The 17,140-nt window shown below is 40.1% G+C and overlaps 2 protein-coding genes across 4 annotated transcripts in view; one reads left to right on the top strand and one right to left on the bottom strand.

Annotated features, from left to right (window-relative positions):
* Positions 1-50: 50 nt before the first annotated feature.
* On the top strand, positions 51-4,259 carry LOC122776769. Its single transcript, XM_044037468.1, has 4 exons — positions 51-308; positions 1,721-1,773; positions 1,856-2,024; positions 2,583-4,259. The coding sequence occupies exons 1-4, from the start codon at positions 104-106 to the stop codon at positions 2,933-2,935; spliced, it is 780 nt and encodes a 259-aa protein (XP_043893403.1). The 5' UTR covers positions 51-103; the 3' UTR covers positions 2,936-4,259.
* Positions 4,260-4,398: 139 nt separating this feature from the next.
* The window catches only part of celsr3 (cadherin, EGF LAG seven-pass G-type receptor 3), an 85,846-nt gene continuing 73,104 nt past the window's right edge, over positions 4,399-17,140 (bottom strand). For 2 of the 3 annotated variants that reach the window (XM_044037459.1, XM_044037460.1), the window contains 11 exons: positions 16,542-16,716; positions 15,640-15,752; positions 15,264-15,343; positions 14,980-15,106; positions 14,434-14,553; positions 13,006-13,103; positions 12,229-12,320; positions 11,875-12,048; positions 10,340-10,534; positions 8,512-9,583; positions 4,399-7,847 (listed from right to left, as the gene is read on the bottom strand). In XM_044037459.1, the coding sequence (XP_043893394.1) occupies positions 7,820-7,847; positions 8,512-9,583; positions 10,340-10,534; positions 11,875-12,048; positions 12,229-12,320; positions 13,006-13,103; positions 14,434-14,553; positions 14,980-15,106; positions 15,264-15,343; positions 15,640-15,752; positions 16,542-16,716 (2,274 nt within the window). In that variant the 3' untranslated portion in view covers positions 4,399-7,819. The remainder of the gene's footprint in view (positions 7,848-8,511; positions 9,584-10,339; positions 10,535-11,874; positions 12,049-12,228; positions 12,321-13,005; positions 13,104-14,433; positions 14,554-14,979; positions 15,107-15,263; positions 15,344-15,639; positions 15,753-16,541; positions 16,717-17,140) is intronic. The other variant, XM_044037461.1, reaches the window with a different exon arrangement.

Below are 17,140 nucleotides of genomic sequence, written 5' to 3'. Positions count from 1 at the left end.
GTAAAAAAAGTTAATTTTTCCGAATGGCAGTGAACGCATCATGAGCCAGATTCGGGAAAAGGCTGATTGTCAGGTAGCGGTCCAGCTAACTTCAGAGCTAACTATGCCTGGGAAATGTAAATTTCAGGACACCTGGCTGGCTAAGGACATTTATAAGGACTGGCTGGTTAAGGACATGCACGATATTCACTTCGCCCGATGTAGAGCCTGTTGTAGATCAATCAAACTCCAGACAATGGGCGAGGCTGCGCTCACCAGCCACGCAGGAGGAGCTGGACACAAAGCTGCGGTGCGCAAGCTAATGGAAGGTAGCAATACTTTAATGGTGAAGCTGGAACATAACGACCAGCATATTACCGAGAGCATGTGATACGAATCATTTAAAATGCTGCTGTTTGTTCACCTGGTATATTTGTTGATGGTGATGCAGTTTTACTGGAGGTGGTGAGTGGTTCCAACAACGTCACTCCTCTGGACGGGAGGTGTGTTTTTGTTTTTTGTCCATTTTGGTCAAGGTTATTCAGCGTATAATTATAATTAGCTATAGAACATTTGTTGACATTATGAAGGCTTGTGATATAATGAGTCTCTAGATATTCTTTATTTTTAAGTGCTAGGGGAAGCAGATAAAATGAGAATAAAAGTGGACCTAAGACTGGTATATACAGGTATATACAGTTCATAAGAGCAGAGATTGTAAGTAGAGTAGAGTTGAAAGTAGAGATTGAGTTTAGTCAGAACAGTAGTTGAAAGTTTGCATTCTTTTCAAAACCTGAGTAATCGTTGTGCATTAATTATCTATTACCATTTAAGATACAGACATGTCATGGGGTTCTCATCCTCAAGGGCTTCATGTACTAAAACCATTGAACCAACCATGTATAGACAAGCCCATTAATATCTGGGGTCATGTCTGTAATATTTCAATGGCGATAAAAGCCTTCACAATAAATTGATTGTGGTGGTTTTCTTATTGGGATAATATTACACATAAGTGACTTGAAATTCATTCTAGTCATTCCAGCACCCTGTGATGTCAAATTTGTACAATCATTATGATAATATGTTTAATTGTTTTTTATTTTGGTGAACATAATCAGGATTTGATATTTTCACATCATCCCTTACTTACTGTAATTTTCAGTAACCTTACCCCAAACGAAGATATACATAACCAATCATATGTATACATATTTGGTACATTCATTTTTTTTTTTATATTTTTATCTAACCGTTATTCAACCAGGTTAGAAATGAATTAATATCAGGAAAGAACGGCCAGCTTATTACATTATTTATCCATAGGGATATCTAGCCATGCTTAGCCTTTTTTTCCCCAAATTCCATCTGGCTCTGTGAACTTAAGTTCAGAAGTAAAGTTAACAGATTATGGGAGTTTTTGCCATCTCACTTTGTCATTGTGCTGCTCTAAAGCATATTCAGTTTGGCAAACAGTTAAATTTAAGAATACCATCCTGGATTGAATAATTCCAGAATTTATCATAGTTATAAAGTGAAGGACCTCTAAACACTTGAACTTGCATTTGTAAATTTCAACCTGAATATGCAGGCATGATGCAAACTTGCTCTGTCTGGATAAATACTTGTGTGTTGTGCCTGTGTCCAGAAAGAGTGGCTCTAATTTAATTTTTCAGACATACATTAACCTGTGTTTCCTCCCTATCTGTCTCCATTTTCAATTTTTTTTGCTCATTTGCAGGTACTTTAATGGTGGTGAATGTAGATGATGAGATAAATGGCAGCGATAATCAGGTAAATATTTATATTTTGGATACATTAATCCAAAGAACAGCAGTACAACAACTCTAAAGCACATTTGTCCCCTTCTGCTCAGACTGAGGAAAGCAAGGAGCAAGTGGCCATCTGCCTCCAGCGTGATGCCTTGGACAGAATAGCAGGCAGCAACTGGTCAGATGTGCACCACATTCCCACTACAAACTCCACATCCCACAATGCAGAGCTACCGGATGTGGCATTTCACTCTGCCTACTTCACAGCACCAGGTACCCGTGGATCGAGCTCTGCCCGCTGCTCCAGTGTTTGTTGCTTAGAATTAATAAAGAAACTAATGGAAACAGCTCATGTTTTTACTGCAGTAAGATCATCATAACTTCATTCATTAAAGAAACACCAGCTTCTCCAAACACAACACAGGCACATATATTAAGCCATTTTTTCCCACTTTTCCATTTGGGGAATGAGCTCCATCTCTGGTTCTAACTTCCTGCATGCCTCAAGACCACCAATATAAGCACTGTTAGATCTCAGTCAAACTCTCAGCATGCTGCATGCTTATTGGCATGCTTACGGATACTGATGAGATAAACCTCTTAGGTCTGAAAATTTGATATGGAATGATAACGCATTTTCAGTTAAGGTGATACAGAGGAAATTTGATATCCAGCCGATACCACAAAAAGTACTGAAGTTTCATACTTATACATACTTACAATAAATAATATAAACTAAACCAGCTGAACAATAAAGTTTACACTAAACACTGAAGTAAAAGTATAAACGTAAGTGCTTTTCACTGACCTTTCCTAACTCTGACCTTGCAGGCACGTCCAGGCTTGTCAGTCATCGTCTCCAGTCATCAGGCAGCGACACGGAGGAGGCTGGCAGCCACCGCTTGATTCAGCATGACTCCATAGACCTGGCGAGAGCGGAGCACCAGCAGAGAACAGAGACCCTGGAGCAGCAGCAGCAGATGAAGATCTTGGAGTGGGAGAACAGGATGAAGGTGCTGGCGTGTGAGCAGGAGCTGGTGAGGGAGAAGAGGAGAGCAGTTCGGCAGAAAGAGAAGGCCTTCAGGATGAAGAAAGCGTACTATAAAGCCAAGCTAAAAAAGATGGGGGAGGACGTGCCACCGTCTTCCTCCAGCAGCAACGATGAAGAGGAAAAAAACATCTGATCCAATACAGTAAACTGACAACAACATATCTGTTTTTATTTGTGCTTATTGCACTCATGTCTTCTTCTGTCATTGAATTGTTACTATTTTTATACCGTGCATTGTTTTTGTACATAAATGCAGTGACTTCGCTGTTTTTACACAGAGAGAAAAATTACTTTCCATTGGGTAAGACTGAATAAGATATTTGAAAATGTTAAAATAGATGAAATAGAAGTACTGCAGGTTCAAAACAGAAATACAATTGTTTCATGCTACTCAAAAGTACCAACACAGTGGTGGAACTAACCACCACTCTGTCTCCAATGTGATGACTGTGTCTTCTCACACATGGCTTTCAGAAAGAATTAAGGTTCAAAGTCAACTGTACAACTGAAAAGAACTGAAAAGAGGTGACATATTGTAGAAAAGAGCTGCAATTTACATGATGATATAAATGTTATAAAGATTTACTTCAGAAATCAACTGACAGTGTTAATATAATTATCACACTGTGTGTTTTAGACATTCATTTAGCATAGAATGGCTTTAATATTCAAATTCACACATGTTCTAAGAATAGTATTTTAAAAATGTATTGAGATCTAATCACTACAAATGTAGAAAACATTTTCAAATGAACAATCCTTTTCACACATTATTGTTGAAGCTGCGTCTTCAGTGTATGTTCAAGAGAATGTTTGCTTAAATGTTTTTTGTTTTGCTTCCTAAATAAATGTAATTAGTGGAGAAACACACAGCATGGCCACACAAGTATGTGGACACTAATAATATCTGCATGTTTGGTTGTTGAATATGGGGAAACCACTGAAATTCATATGCTCACAAAAGTATTGGTGAATGTGGACTGACATTAGACAATAAGACCTGGCTTTCAGTCATGTGATGTATGGAGTCAAAAATGATACTTAGACTGATTTAGACTGGGAAGTTGTTTCCTGTCACTCATAAGTGTCCACATAGACTTAAAATACACAGGAACTCTGACAGAGGCCAGGTCTTTCAGTTTCCCCCCCCAAAAATACACATTTTGGGAAAAACACCACATCTAGTGTAGCAACAAGAGTTAACAGTGCTAACAAAAAAACTAATATATTTTAAGACTGAAATAAACCAGAATAGACAACCATATGTGGTTTTATAGTTAGCTATGGGCTGTAAGTATCTCTGGGTCTCTTAGCTTAGCTTGGGCAAGCTAATAAGCTGCAAAGCTAATGCATAAAGGAATATACCTGTTTTCATTGAACATCCAGTTTTTGTTGCATCTTAATTTCTGTATTATGATATCTGTCATGATGGATTAAAGTTTACAGCCCAATATCTGTTCACCTCTGAACTTGACAGACTACTTTGAGAGTCAAAACGGAGAACTTCCTAGAACTTCCTCCTCTCTGCCTCTTCGTACACAAATGTCTGCTCTCATGAACTGAGAGAACACACACAGAGAATAAATACAAACACAATTTTAGGAATAAGTCGTTTTTTTTTAATGTCCAACATTTTTCTTGTTTCTGCTGCAACAGGGAAAAGCTGTTTCCATGCTGCCGTCCCCTTGTTGACGGCGGGATAGAAGCCATCCCATAAGAAACACACAAGTCAACAAAGACAATCTGTCATCCCTCCAACTCCTCCTCCTGCTCTCCACGTTGGTTCTCACTCCGTTTCTTTCTTCTGTTCTTTTTTCACAGTTCTTTAATCTCCCTCACCTGTTTGACTCGCATTAGTCCAAACTACATTAAGCTGAAGCTGCAGTTTCTTTTTATCATTGTATTCACAGCAGTCTGCGCGTGTTAAAGCCGATACATAACCAGTCAATAAGCTGATGTTGTGCTTGTGAAGCTTCAGCCTTGGAACTCTAAATGTGGTGGGGGGAGAAAAAAGGTTTGATCTGGGATTTAACTGAACTATTTACACCAGGATTAAGCTTTAAAAGGTACAGATGTGTTTACATGTTTTGACATTCTGTCTGGAGACAATTCACAGCAGGCATTGACTGTCACAGTGGGAAAGGCACAGGTGTTCCTGATAACATTATTTCTACCTGTGTTTTTCCTCTGTTACATGTAAAAATGTCTGGCCTGAATGAATATTATTCCAGCCATCTGCACCTGAGAGTCAGTAAAGAAAACCAGTTTATTAACCTTTTAAATCCAATTTTCTTTTTTTTTAATTTGAAAGCTCAGTAAATACTTTTTTCTACATTTGATTGTAATTCTGTGTGTAAATAGACATTTCAACCAAAACATTTCCTTTCCTTTCTTGTCCTCCATCTGTGAAGTTGTTGCAGTGAGAAACCCAAGATCCTAAGAAAACATTACATGTAAACAAAAGCATCATTGGAGCAAAAAAACAAACAAAACACATATAAATAAATCTTTAACAACACCTCTCGTACAAAATAGCGACATAAATAATTAATCCAGTGAATTATAAATAAATAAATAAATAAATAAATAAATAAATAAAATAAATCTCATGTCTGTACAAGTTAAAGGTATTATCAGAAGAAATGTGTTTCTGTGAAAAAATAAATGACAATGATAGAGACAGAGGGGAATTGACCTGTTTTTTGGTGTAAGAAGAGGAGAGTCAGTGGAGTTCTCTTGCAGGAGCACACTTTACCAACAATGTTGTCATGAATAGGTTCACATGTCACATCCCACTGACATGGAAATGACAGAGCAACAATCAGAGCAGTGAGATATGCACTTAGGAGAAGTGTATGTTTATTTCCACTGTCTGTGTGTCCGTCCGTCTCTCTGTGTTCTTTTATTCTTCGTAATAATTAAGGTCCACACCGTCCCCCTCTGTGGTTATGTTATGCACCATCATGGTTTTCTCCCTAATTTGTCCTCCATCCAAAGTTGCATTTTTTATTTACACTTATTGTGTTGATTTATTCCAATGTTCTATCTTCAATTCTTCTCTTGCCCTTCTCAAGTATTTCCTACCTGTCAGCCACAAGGATTTCAGAAGTTTCAGTTTAGACACAGAAAACATAATTCGGCGGAGCAGAAAAACTCATTCAGGCTTTTTTTTTCCCTTTTTGCTAAAAAAATATTTTTGTTATTCAAAATGTTTTAATCCCTCTCCAGATTGGTGACTGTCTTCTCTGCTTACAAATGTTTGTGTGATGTTTCCTTCATGCCTGAATTCAGTGTTTGCAGCTGCTCACGGAAAGACCTGCATCTCAAAACCACTTAAGAGGCTTTTTATCACTGACATAACTGGCATCTCGTCTACTTTTCTCTCTTGTCTTCTCCTCTGCAAGCTAGTGACATGCTGCAGAAGCAATGCTGGATCTCATCTCCTTACAGCAGCTTAAACAATGACAGCAAATCTGCATCACTGTGTTGTGATGTGGACCTCTTCAGTGATGACATAAAATGTTGGATGTTTCACTGAACCAATTTTAAACTGTGAAGTGTGCCATAGATAACTGATACTCTGAGGTAAATTCCTAGCACCGGTGTTTTGCTTAGCAAGTTAAAACAAGTATGGCATGGATTCATGTGTTACAGACATGAGCTGATGATATACACTTAGGCAAAGACTGATTGGTCCGATTACAAACGAATCTTAATGCATTTCAATGGCACAAACAGTCAATAAAAGGAAAAATCATTCAAATAAAACTGAATTACATCTATAGTTTTCACTGCACACGTTAATTTCATCACAGAAAATGTGGAATGCTCTAAAGTGATTTTAAGCACTTGTCCCTTTGGCTTGGATTTGCACAAATTTCTGCTCAAGAAGCTTCGATAGATACGTCTTCTGGATGCTGCGTAAAAACATTCAGTTTGTTCTGTGGTCATGATGCATCAAAAATTCAGAATGCCTTGAGGAGCCTTCAATGGTTGTTACACGTTACATCTACTTTCACCTGACAGGTCCCCAAAATACTGAAGATATGGTCTTGTCATTTCAGTTTACTGATATGTTGTGGTTCAGACAGCACCAGGCACAAAGACACACCGACAAATGACAAGGTCACTTTCATATACAGTGGATCACAAAACAGCAAATTCTCCTGAAAGAGCTGATCATTTGACACTTGTGACTGAACTTTTAACAGCTGAAGCACCAACGTCCTGTGATGTTTTATCTTATTCTGCACAATCATTTCACCCCATCAAATCTCTTCTCTTAATATAATCCCTTCCTCTATTTACAATCACTTTTCATTACTTTGATATTCTGCCTTCGGTCACATTTTGTGTTTTGACAATCTCATCAGATACTATTGCTGGGCCCATGACGTTAGTATACACAAAGTTGGTGAGTTTGCAGAAAAGTCTCTGAGGAAAACTGTTTTCGGGGGGGGAGAAAATTTAGGTTTTACTGGGTCTTTTTCCATTGCAGGGGAAAACGGTTCCCTCAGCAACAAACAACGCTGCACTCGTACCAACCTCACTCACAACCTCACATGGACACAATCATTTTAAAAAAAGGAAAACATCACAAGAGATTTCTTCTTCATCTCCAATGAAAAAGATACAAAATGTATAAAAAATGTTATTTACAGTCTTTTCTTTTTTTCTTTTAGACAGATATTGTCTGGATTAGACTGACATTTGAGTTGGAAATCTGAGGAGTTTGTGTTTAACAGTTTTTAGGTAGTAGAGGTGGTTGTCGTATTGTCCAGAGAAAGACTATTGAAGGCTGAAAGACTCAAAAACTTATTTTTTACAGTACATTCTGCCCACAAACATGATCTTAAACTCAACAAGCAAACTCTCTGTCTTTATCCAGTCTGTGTCTCTCCTGCCTCAAGTTTGTTTCCAATCCTCTGACGTCTCAGTGGTTCAGGACCATTTATGACATCGGAGCTTGTATCAGATGGGCACTACCTCAATGCATAAAGGGTTATGGAGGCTGTCATCAAGACTGTCCTTCACTTCTGTTGGCTCTGAGGTGGAAGAGAGGAAATGTAATCATCATTAAGTTCAGATACTGTAATTACAGTCTTGCAGCTGACTCTCATGTAAATGCTACTGCTCTCTGAAATGGCACACATGTGCACATTGATATCTTTTTGCATGCATGAACAGAAAACATCATATGTGTGAGTTAACTCAATACTGATGGAGAAGAAGCAGAAATAGAATCTATCACAGTGGATTTGTAGGTGAGTATGACTCTCTCCACCATAGTTGTTTGACTTTGGTGCACTAGGTGCATGTTTATCGGCTAAATGCTGCTTGGGTTCCACTATGACCCTCTCACTCAATGTCGCATGGCCACATATGAGATATAGCTCTGATCTAGGACCACATACTGAAGTGAAAGAAGTCAGATTTGACAACCCGAGGTGGGAATTGAATGTCTGTGCCCACACAGGCCTGGAAAATGAGATCTGAGTCACATTGAGGGGAAAATTGGATATGAGTCTCTTCTGCCTAGTAAGTAGACTGAGCTACAAAACAAGAACAAAACCAACTAATAGACACAAGACAAGGAAATAAAGAAAGGATGTTGAAAAGTAGAGGAAACTAAAATGAAAAGGTCTCTATACATAGGCTCAGTATAATTAGAAGTGGATGAACGAGTAGTTATTCACACAGAAAACTTACTCGGAGTCAGGGGAGACTTCAGAGATGCTGTGGGAGGTGGCAGACTGTGATGGAGGGGGGGAGGGTCCATGGGCGGAGCCATTTGGTCCTGGGTTAGAGGCGGCGGAAGGAGGAGTGAGGACAGTGGGATTGAAAGATGCTAGGATGGAGGACAGAATGTCCAGGTGTTCACTAGATGGCTGTCGACCTAGTGGGTTTAAAGTTGAACCTGTGACCTGGGGAACAGTCTGACCAGGATACCTACATGGAGGAGCTGAGTCCAGTCGTCCTCTCACATGACCTGGAGGAGGGACTTGCTCTTGCTGAGGCTCCTCAGAGATTGGGGGAGGAGGAGAGGAGGAGGGAGGCTGGTCAGGGTGTGAGGGCTGACGGGGAGGCAGAGTACGAAGCCACTCGCGACACGGTTGAGCCAGGGCTCCCACTCCGTTGGTGTCCAGCTGATCCCTGGACCTGCTGCTCATCATCGACCCTGCTAGGTGCTCGCGGGATGAGGTCTGCCGTCGAGTCTGCGTGTTCAGCTGCGACCTCGATCCACTGAGGTATCCGTCAATTTCCACTCCAACAGCCCCCCCATTTCCACTCAAGTCCTCTCTGGAGGCATGGACACTGCCCGTGTGATGGTTGTCCAGTCTGTCCCTGGATCCTGTCAAATTTTCTCTAGATGAGGAGACTCGCTGGTGTTCGAGTCCCAGGCCCCCCAGCCCCGTTCCCTGTCCCAGCCCCAGCTCTCTTCTCCTGGGTAAGAGATCCAGATTGTCCCTGGAACCCCGAGAGTCCAGTCGATCCCTTGATCCCCCGACCGTCTGCCTGCCAAGTGGATCTCTGGACAGCTGCCTCCTGGCAAGTGAGTCCAGATGCTCCCTGGAGGAGTAGCGTGAACCTGGCTGTGAAAGAGAGCCCGTACCTCCACCAGCACCAGAAGTGGCAGAGTACATGCGGCCGTAGGAGGCAGCAGGGACACCTCTGTGACCCAGAGTGGAGGTTCTGTACCAGTTAAGCTCACTGGGGACTCGGCCCACAGTGGATAGACCCTGGAGGGCTGGAGGACAGCCGAGACGGTTCTTTAAGATACCTGGAAGAAGACAATATGCACATGAGAAGGAGATTGGTGGCATCAAATTTATAAAAAAGAGATGAGATCATACTCTGCAGGAGAAAAGACAGATGATTTAAAGAGAGAATGGAGCACGAAGAGAGAGGTGACTGGATGAAGAGGTGTGAAGGACTTATTAATGATATTTTTTGGTCTTTCAAAATTGTTTGATTTGACTGATTGATTGATTGTATGAATTGAAGTACCTTCTGCAAATCTTGAGGGAGACTTACAACAAGTTGTGCAACTAAAATGGATTGTGTTAAGAAACAGTTGACATCTCCATATTATTCTTGGAAAAATTTCATTTCATTTCATCCTGATGTTGATGTTGCACCAGTCAGACACAGTGTCTGGAGAGTGAAGGCCAAATTCTATTTGAAAGATGAAAATACTTATAATGCTTGATTTTAGCAGAACTAATACACACATGTAACAATCATATGATTTGGTGCAGATATGTATATAAACGAGAAGTATAAAAGAGAAATAAAACAAAAACACAATGTCTTGCTGGGACCAGTCTGCTCATAATCAACTGTATTGTTTCAGTGTATGTATTATTTTATTAGGCATGTTTCACGGTCAGTATCTGTGTGCCGTTGATTTCAAATTGAATTCATGAGTAATGCAACAGAAACCTCTGACTTATTATTCTGATAATATATTAGAATAATATTAATAGCCATTTCAAACTGTTGTGGGCCCTTCATATGATTTACGTGGCTTTCCTACCCTTGCGGTGCCTGTGTGTCTGGGTGAGACCATTCTCATCACCACTGGTCAGAGCTGCATCAGCCTGGTTGTTGTTGGCAGCGTCCTTGCTGTAATCTCCTCCCAGGGGGCGCTCTGAGCCCCACTTTTGCAGGCTTTGTGTGTCACTCTCTTCCAATGCTGGCCAATAGGACAGAAGGTCATTTCCGTCCAGATCTGTCTCATACACACACAAGAATTAATGTTTGCTCTTACTGATGTCACTGCTGAAGATCTTTTTTTTCTTAAAGCCAGTTAACAGTTATGGAAAGCTGTCAGTGGTTTCTTATGCCTCACTCATCTTTTTTAATTTGACATCAACATTGTGCAACATTTAGTTTAGTTGCATATGCATGGTAATAACCACAGAGCAGATGCTGTATCAAATATCAGAGTCGGCCATGTGAGAATGAAATAACAGACACTGTGTCATAGAGAATCTCTGAGACTTCAGTGAAAGTAACCTCTGGAAATAAATCAATCATTCATCTTTTCTTTCCCATATTTGCAGACATAATTGTTGGACTTGATCAGTTGACAGCTTGTCTGAATTAGTGAGTGTTTTGATGTTTAGTCACAACAGACAGAACACCATCTTGAAACTGTGACCTTTCAGTAAAAAGCCCACTCTGCTCTAACCTCGCATCAATGAATTGATTGACTGGCCATCTGGATCCTGTTCTCCTCTGTCCAACTGACAACCTCAATCCAAATTTCACTTTGAAAAGAGTGAAATGTGATCCAGATGGCTTATTGAGATGAGAATTGATTACCTTTATGGATTTATAGATGTGCACATCTGGCCTTTTCTCATAGTGAAACCTTTCACAGAACACTGTGATGTGCATGGCATGTCAGACAATCCGAGGTACACAAACTCATATATTATGAATGATTTCATTTTCGATGAATGATGACTGACTGGCAGGAACACATCTATACATGCTTTGCATGTTTACAACAGACTGTATACTTGTGTGGATTTCCTTCTAATAACCAAAGATACTTCTTTTCCTCTTAAGACGTAATGATGGTAAATGAATGTGTCGAAATTGACCCGTGAAAAGTCTTATCTGTCACGCAGATGGAGGAGAGTTTAGGATAAGCATGTACTATGTATGTCAATGTCTGTATGGTACTTGACATGTTGCAAATATTTTTACATGTTACTCTCAAAGAACTTGAAGAGAGAAGAGGCAAGGTGATGTGGAAGAAGTGTATTTGGCTGTTCTGTGGAGAGTCTGTGTTAAAAGAGTATGCTGCAAGAGTCATTGATAACATGTAAATTATTGTCTGTAAATGAGTCAGGGTCAGCACTGAAACTGTGTCTTTTAACCGAGGTAATTTCAAGCTAAACTTTGAAAACTTTAAATATAAATTAAATAAATTAAATAAATTAATAAATTAAAATATTTTAAGCCCACTTCTGCACGTGTCCTCAGACTTACATTTTGACAGAACCCCGCCTGTAACTCATACCTTCATGACAGGTTCAATCTGAAAAAGTTATTGTATACCTTTGGTGCCATTGTGGGCGGGCTCAGTGAGCAGGCGCTCACTGTGATTGGAGCGTTTGAATCTCCGCTGGATGCGCCCACGGAGTCGGACGTTATCCTCACTCTCCGAGGAAGGGATGGAGAGACTGCGCTCCTCTTCCATGGAAAGGTCTGAATCCGAGTCTGAGTCCTCACCTGAAATGAGAGAGGGGGAAGAATAAAGAGAGAGGAAAATGAATGATATTCACAAATTACCATCCAAGGGCATCCAAGGGCAATAAATAATAAACAATAAATAATGTGCTACCACTGCTCATAAAAGGTGTGTGTTTGTCTGTGTCCACTCTACTCATTCCTCTGTGTAAGTGTGTTTACCTCCGTCTCTATGGAACATGGCTACGTCCAGGTCTGTCGCACCAGTGTGGACGATATTTTGCTCCAGAGTTTGACGAGCCAAAAGATTTTCTCTACCAGGGCAAAAGAAGAGCAGTGAATGAAGACAAACATGTACAAACAGACATACAAATATGCATACAGTGTCCTCTACGTGCACTTATGCAGGTCAATACAATTTAAAGATAAAGAGCATCTACTCACAGACACAGTATCTACTGCACTACCACCACACACACACACACACACACAAAGTCACTGAGCCATAAATACACTAACAGCAACTATTCTTACAGCACATTAGTGTTGCTCTACATACAGCACACCACGCTGTTCCATCCAATCTTCCTCATATTTATCCCACTGACCCACAAAATACACATTGTGGCTTTTATTTGCAGAAGAATTTCTTCCCTGGAGCCATTCATCTTAAATCAGCCAAAAAGCAAATCAATCAAGCCTGACATGTTTCCATTTGAATTTTGAGTCATTCAGTTCCAATATTATATTGTTGATATGAAACCATTCACTCTTGAAGTATTAAGAGAAACAAGTGTATTCTCAAACATCTCTTCTGGCAACAACAGAATAGGTTTTCTCAACATGTTGATTTGTAGTCAGTGGTGTGTTCTTGTGTCTGCATGAACCCTGGTGTGTTCTTGTGTCTCCATGAACACTGGTGTGTTCTTGTGTCTGCATGAACACTGGTGGGTTCTTGTGTCTGCATGGACACTGGTGTGTTCTTGTGTGTTTATTTACCTGGCAGAGCTGACAGACGAGACGGTGGATGTTCCCAGGGTGATGCGGTGCAGCCCACTCTGCTCCAACAGAGATGCATTGTGATATGGATTCTGAGCCTCAACAAACAAGTACACACTGATTATTAAGGTATAAACATTTCAAGGGTCTTTTTTCCCAATTCCACATACAACATTACACAATACTTCTTAAACTCACATTGCAAATTGTATTGTACTAAGAAATCAAAATCATTCAGTCATTATGAGCTGACAGTTGCATAATACCTTTTGCATAAAGGATGTCTCTATGACACTGGGGTGCTGTTAAATATTGTATACATTGAATGCAGATTAGTGGGTTTGACTAGTGTAGCACAAGCTAAACTGGAAGTGGGACGCGTCTTCAGTGTTCTATCTTGTATCTTGTAGCACATCGATGCTGATATGCTGAGAGCTGGTCATTTATACACACAGTGATAAACATAGCATTGTGTGTTTGTGTCTAATCATACGTTTTGGTGTGGATGTGTCAAAAGAATAATTCTTACACACACACACACACACACACACACACAGGCTACATATCAAGGTTGTTACCATGGGAATATACATCTTTACAGACAGTGGCACTAACATAGGAAAGAAAATGAAAACACAAATAAATGAACACACTGTACAAATGAAGAGAGAGTAAAGGAAGACATGATAGCAGATGCACTGCATTTTGCTTTGGTGGAAAAATGACTAAGGAGCAGGCAGGACTCCACTGGTTACTAAATTGTTTTAATTGGGTCAGCAACAAAGCCTGAAGGTAGAAGGAGAGGAGAGATGGAGGACAGAGAAGATGGATAGAGGGAAAGAGGAAGGGCGGTCAGGAGGGCATTTGAGCTGTCTAGCAATGAACAGTGCAAATGTGTGTCCAGAAGAAAGTGTTCTGAGGAACAGAAAACGGCCCAATCAGAAAATGACTATAGGAACAGGAAGTAAGTTGATTGAGCATGAACCACATCAGGGTGTTAGATTTACCCTTCAACACCTGGCTGAGTAATAATTACAGTTTGAAGCTCAAGTGTTGTATAAAAAAACACTTTCAGTCTTTATTCATTTATGTTGTATTTTTACATGCCACTCGATCATGTGCTGTGTAAAAATCGAATCTAATCTATTTTATTTATATAGCGCCAAATCACAACACACAATATCTCAAGGCACTTTCCATCGCAAGGCTGAGACTTCACAAAAATGAGCAAGCATTTTGGAAGAAATCTCTGGCAGAGCCAGACTCAAAGATGTGCAGCCATCTGCTTCAACTGGTCAGTGTGAAAGGAGAAAATGGGGGAGTAAATAAATGAATAAATAAATAAATAAATAATAAAGTTTAGATCAAGACACAAAAGCAGTTGACACATTTTTGGCTTTAGCGCAGAGAATATGCAACAGGACTCACTGTGCTCTGTGCTGGTCTTGGTGGGTCTTCTACAGGGCCCTTCTTACCCAGACATGCGACTCTCCAGGCTTCCTGAAACTCTGGGTTGAACACGGTGAACACCAGCATCACCGACAGACCCTGTGAGAGGGTGGTAGAGAGAGGTAGGACACAGAGATGACGTTTTAATTTTACAAGATCTTTACACTGCCGATTCACTGTACTTTCCAAACACCATAGCGTTATAGGTACACAGTAAGCAGCACTAACAAATCACATGACGTTTATTCACAACACAGGTCGCCTCAGTGGGCTTTATAATCTGTACATGTAAAGGACATGGCATGGGTAAAGGACAGCTCTGCAAAAAAAAACCTTTTAACAAGGAAAAAAAGGGAAGAAACCTTAGCTAGAGCCACAGATGAGGACATCCAATAATGGGCAAAAGCATATATTAAGTGGATATTGTAAGGATTAGAGCTGGAATACACTACATGTTTTATATATAATTAGTACACCAAGAAGAGAATAACTGAATGTATACAACAAATATAAACTCAGTCATACCTGCACGAGGCAAAGGACATTAAATATGTAGTAGAATGCAAGGATGCTGTTGTTCACAGCCATGAGGCCACACAGCCAAGTGGAGGTCGCGACCAGCAACAGCAGAAAGGCGTTGCGGATAGTTGCACTGGATAGAGAGATAGACAGCCAGAGAAAACAGAGACAGTGGGGGAGGAAAAGAATGAATTTGGATTCACCTGGAGGCTCACAACAATGCTAGAGAATTAATAATAACGGAATCAAGTCAGACTCAGACTTCTGGTGTCGTGTGGGTAAGTACTCACATGACCGGGAGCTTCTTAGTCTCCTTCTGTGACGGGTTGCAGGACATCTTGGCCACAATCATGAAAATCCCTCCATTCAGCTTGAAAGAGAGATCAATACAAATGGTAAGGCAACATTTTAAAAGTCTTCCAGCGAATCCAATATTCCTGTTAGCAACATTGGGGATCAAGATAAATAGAGGCAGCAAAATCAATGTGGATAAAATAGTCCTATACAAATGAACAAGGTTCATTTACTAAAGAGCCTCATTCAAAGGAAGTGAAGAAGGAACACAAGAAGCAGGGTTTCCCTTGGGTTGATAACAAGACTAATAAGTAGAGTTAAGTGTGACTGTGCTAGTTCTAATGATGATAGTGTCACATATCAGACATTTACCAGTATGACAATGGCAACAGGACCAGCGAAGCTCCAGATGAGTTTGTCGTAGATAGAAATCCAACAAAAGTCTGGGTTCCCATAACCCTCTGGGTCTAATCCCACTGCCAGACCTGCAGCCAAGAGAAACAGAGCCTGATGAGGCTACAGATCTAATACTCAAGATCTACAGTCAGAAAAGCACAGAGAGGTGACAACATGCCATTTTGAGAAGATCAAAGACATGACAGATCCCCAAAAATGTAATCATCTTGAAATCAATAGTCATTATTACAATTATCATTTTAGGTAAAAAAAAAGGAGCAGTGTGGATTTTTTAGAACTTTTAGAAGCATTTTGAATGGTGCACAGTTGGCTCTTACCCTTGTCTAGACAACACAGTCAAGAAGGTTGTAACAGTAATTGACAAGAAGATTGTTTTTCATACCAAATTGTAAAAGTGAGAGAGATGGGAAAAGTCCAAACTGAAAAATAAGACTCTGAGCCAGAAGATGGAAATATATTGCCAGTGTGTGTACGTGTGTGTGTGTGTGTGTGTGTGTGTGTGTGTGAGGAGAGCGGAAGAAAGCAGACATTTATTACTTGCTTGAAGTGTGTGGCAAGGAAGAAATTGTGTGTGTGTGTGTGTGTGTGTGTGTGTGTGTGTGTGTGTGGTTACGATCGCCATATTAAAATGTCACAGAAACCTGTTTAATACAAGTGTCAATATGACACCTTATCTACACAGCCAGATGCACAGTGAACGTGCGCTTTAGTGCATATACACTATATGAACATGTTGTCATATAGTAAGTAAATGTGGTGATATTTTAGACTGGTGTGTAGGTATATATATGCATATATATATATATATATATATATATGTACATATATATATACATATATGTATGTGTCTGAGTTACCTGTGATAATGGCGGGCACACCCCAGCCAATGGCATAGTAGAATCTCATGGCTCCGTAGTTGATGTTGCGCTGCTCAGTCTGCATTCGGTAGATATGAAGGCCCTCCACGAACATCCAAGCAAACGTGGACATGAAAAAGTAATGCAGCAGGATGGCGACGACTGTGCACAGAAACTGGAGGAAGAGAGCGTGAGAGAGAGAGCGAGAATTTTAGAGGATGGAATGAGAATAAAGTAAGGGATGGAGTGGAGAAATTGAGATAGCTGTGTGGAAGAGAGGCAGATTGATTTAAGAAAAAAAAAAAGTATAAAAAGCCTAAGGGGAAAGAAGCAAAGTTATAATAGTTTGGGATTTTTCATTAGCTTTTGTTTTTAAAATGAGTTTGCTAGTTTTAATTTTATCATTTTTTTGTGAATGCTTCGTTTTAGTAGTATGGAGATGAACAATCATCCCTGAATCAAATAAAACAGTCAAGAAAGTAGCCTGAAGTGCAAAATGTGCATAATTACAGCTGAGGTTGGATGCAGTTAGTGTGACACACAACAACAGAAATAATAATAAATAATCCTCATGAGACACATCACATTGTTTGTGAGCC

The sequence above is a fragment of the Solea senegalensis genome, linkage group LG11 (assembly GCF_019176455.1).
Source record: "Solea senegalensis isolate Sse05_10M linkage group LG11, IFAPA_SoseM_1, whole genome shotgun sequence".
Taxonomy (NCBI): Eukaryota; Metazoa; Chordata; class Actinopteri; order Pleuronectiformes; family Soleidae; genus Solea; species Solea senegalensis.
The sequence above is the reverse complement of the archived record's forward strand: the minus strand, read 5'-3'. Positions and strand labels throughout refer to the sequence as shown.

Excerpts from the sequence above, each read along its gene's own strand:
- LOC122776769 (XM_044037468.1), top strand. The coding sequence starts at position 104 with ATGCCTGGGAAATGTAAATTTCAGGACACCTGGCTGGCTAAGGACATT. Across the intron at positions 309-1,720 it reads GGTGCGCAAGCTAATGGAAG|GTACTTTAATGGTGGTGAAT; the intron begins GTAGCAATACTT and ends GCTCATTTGCAG. Across the intron at positions 1,774-1,855 it reads TAAATGGCAGCGATAATCAG|ACTGAGGAAAGCAAGGAGCA; the intron begins GTAAATATTTAT and ends CCTTCTGCTCAG.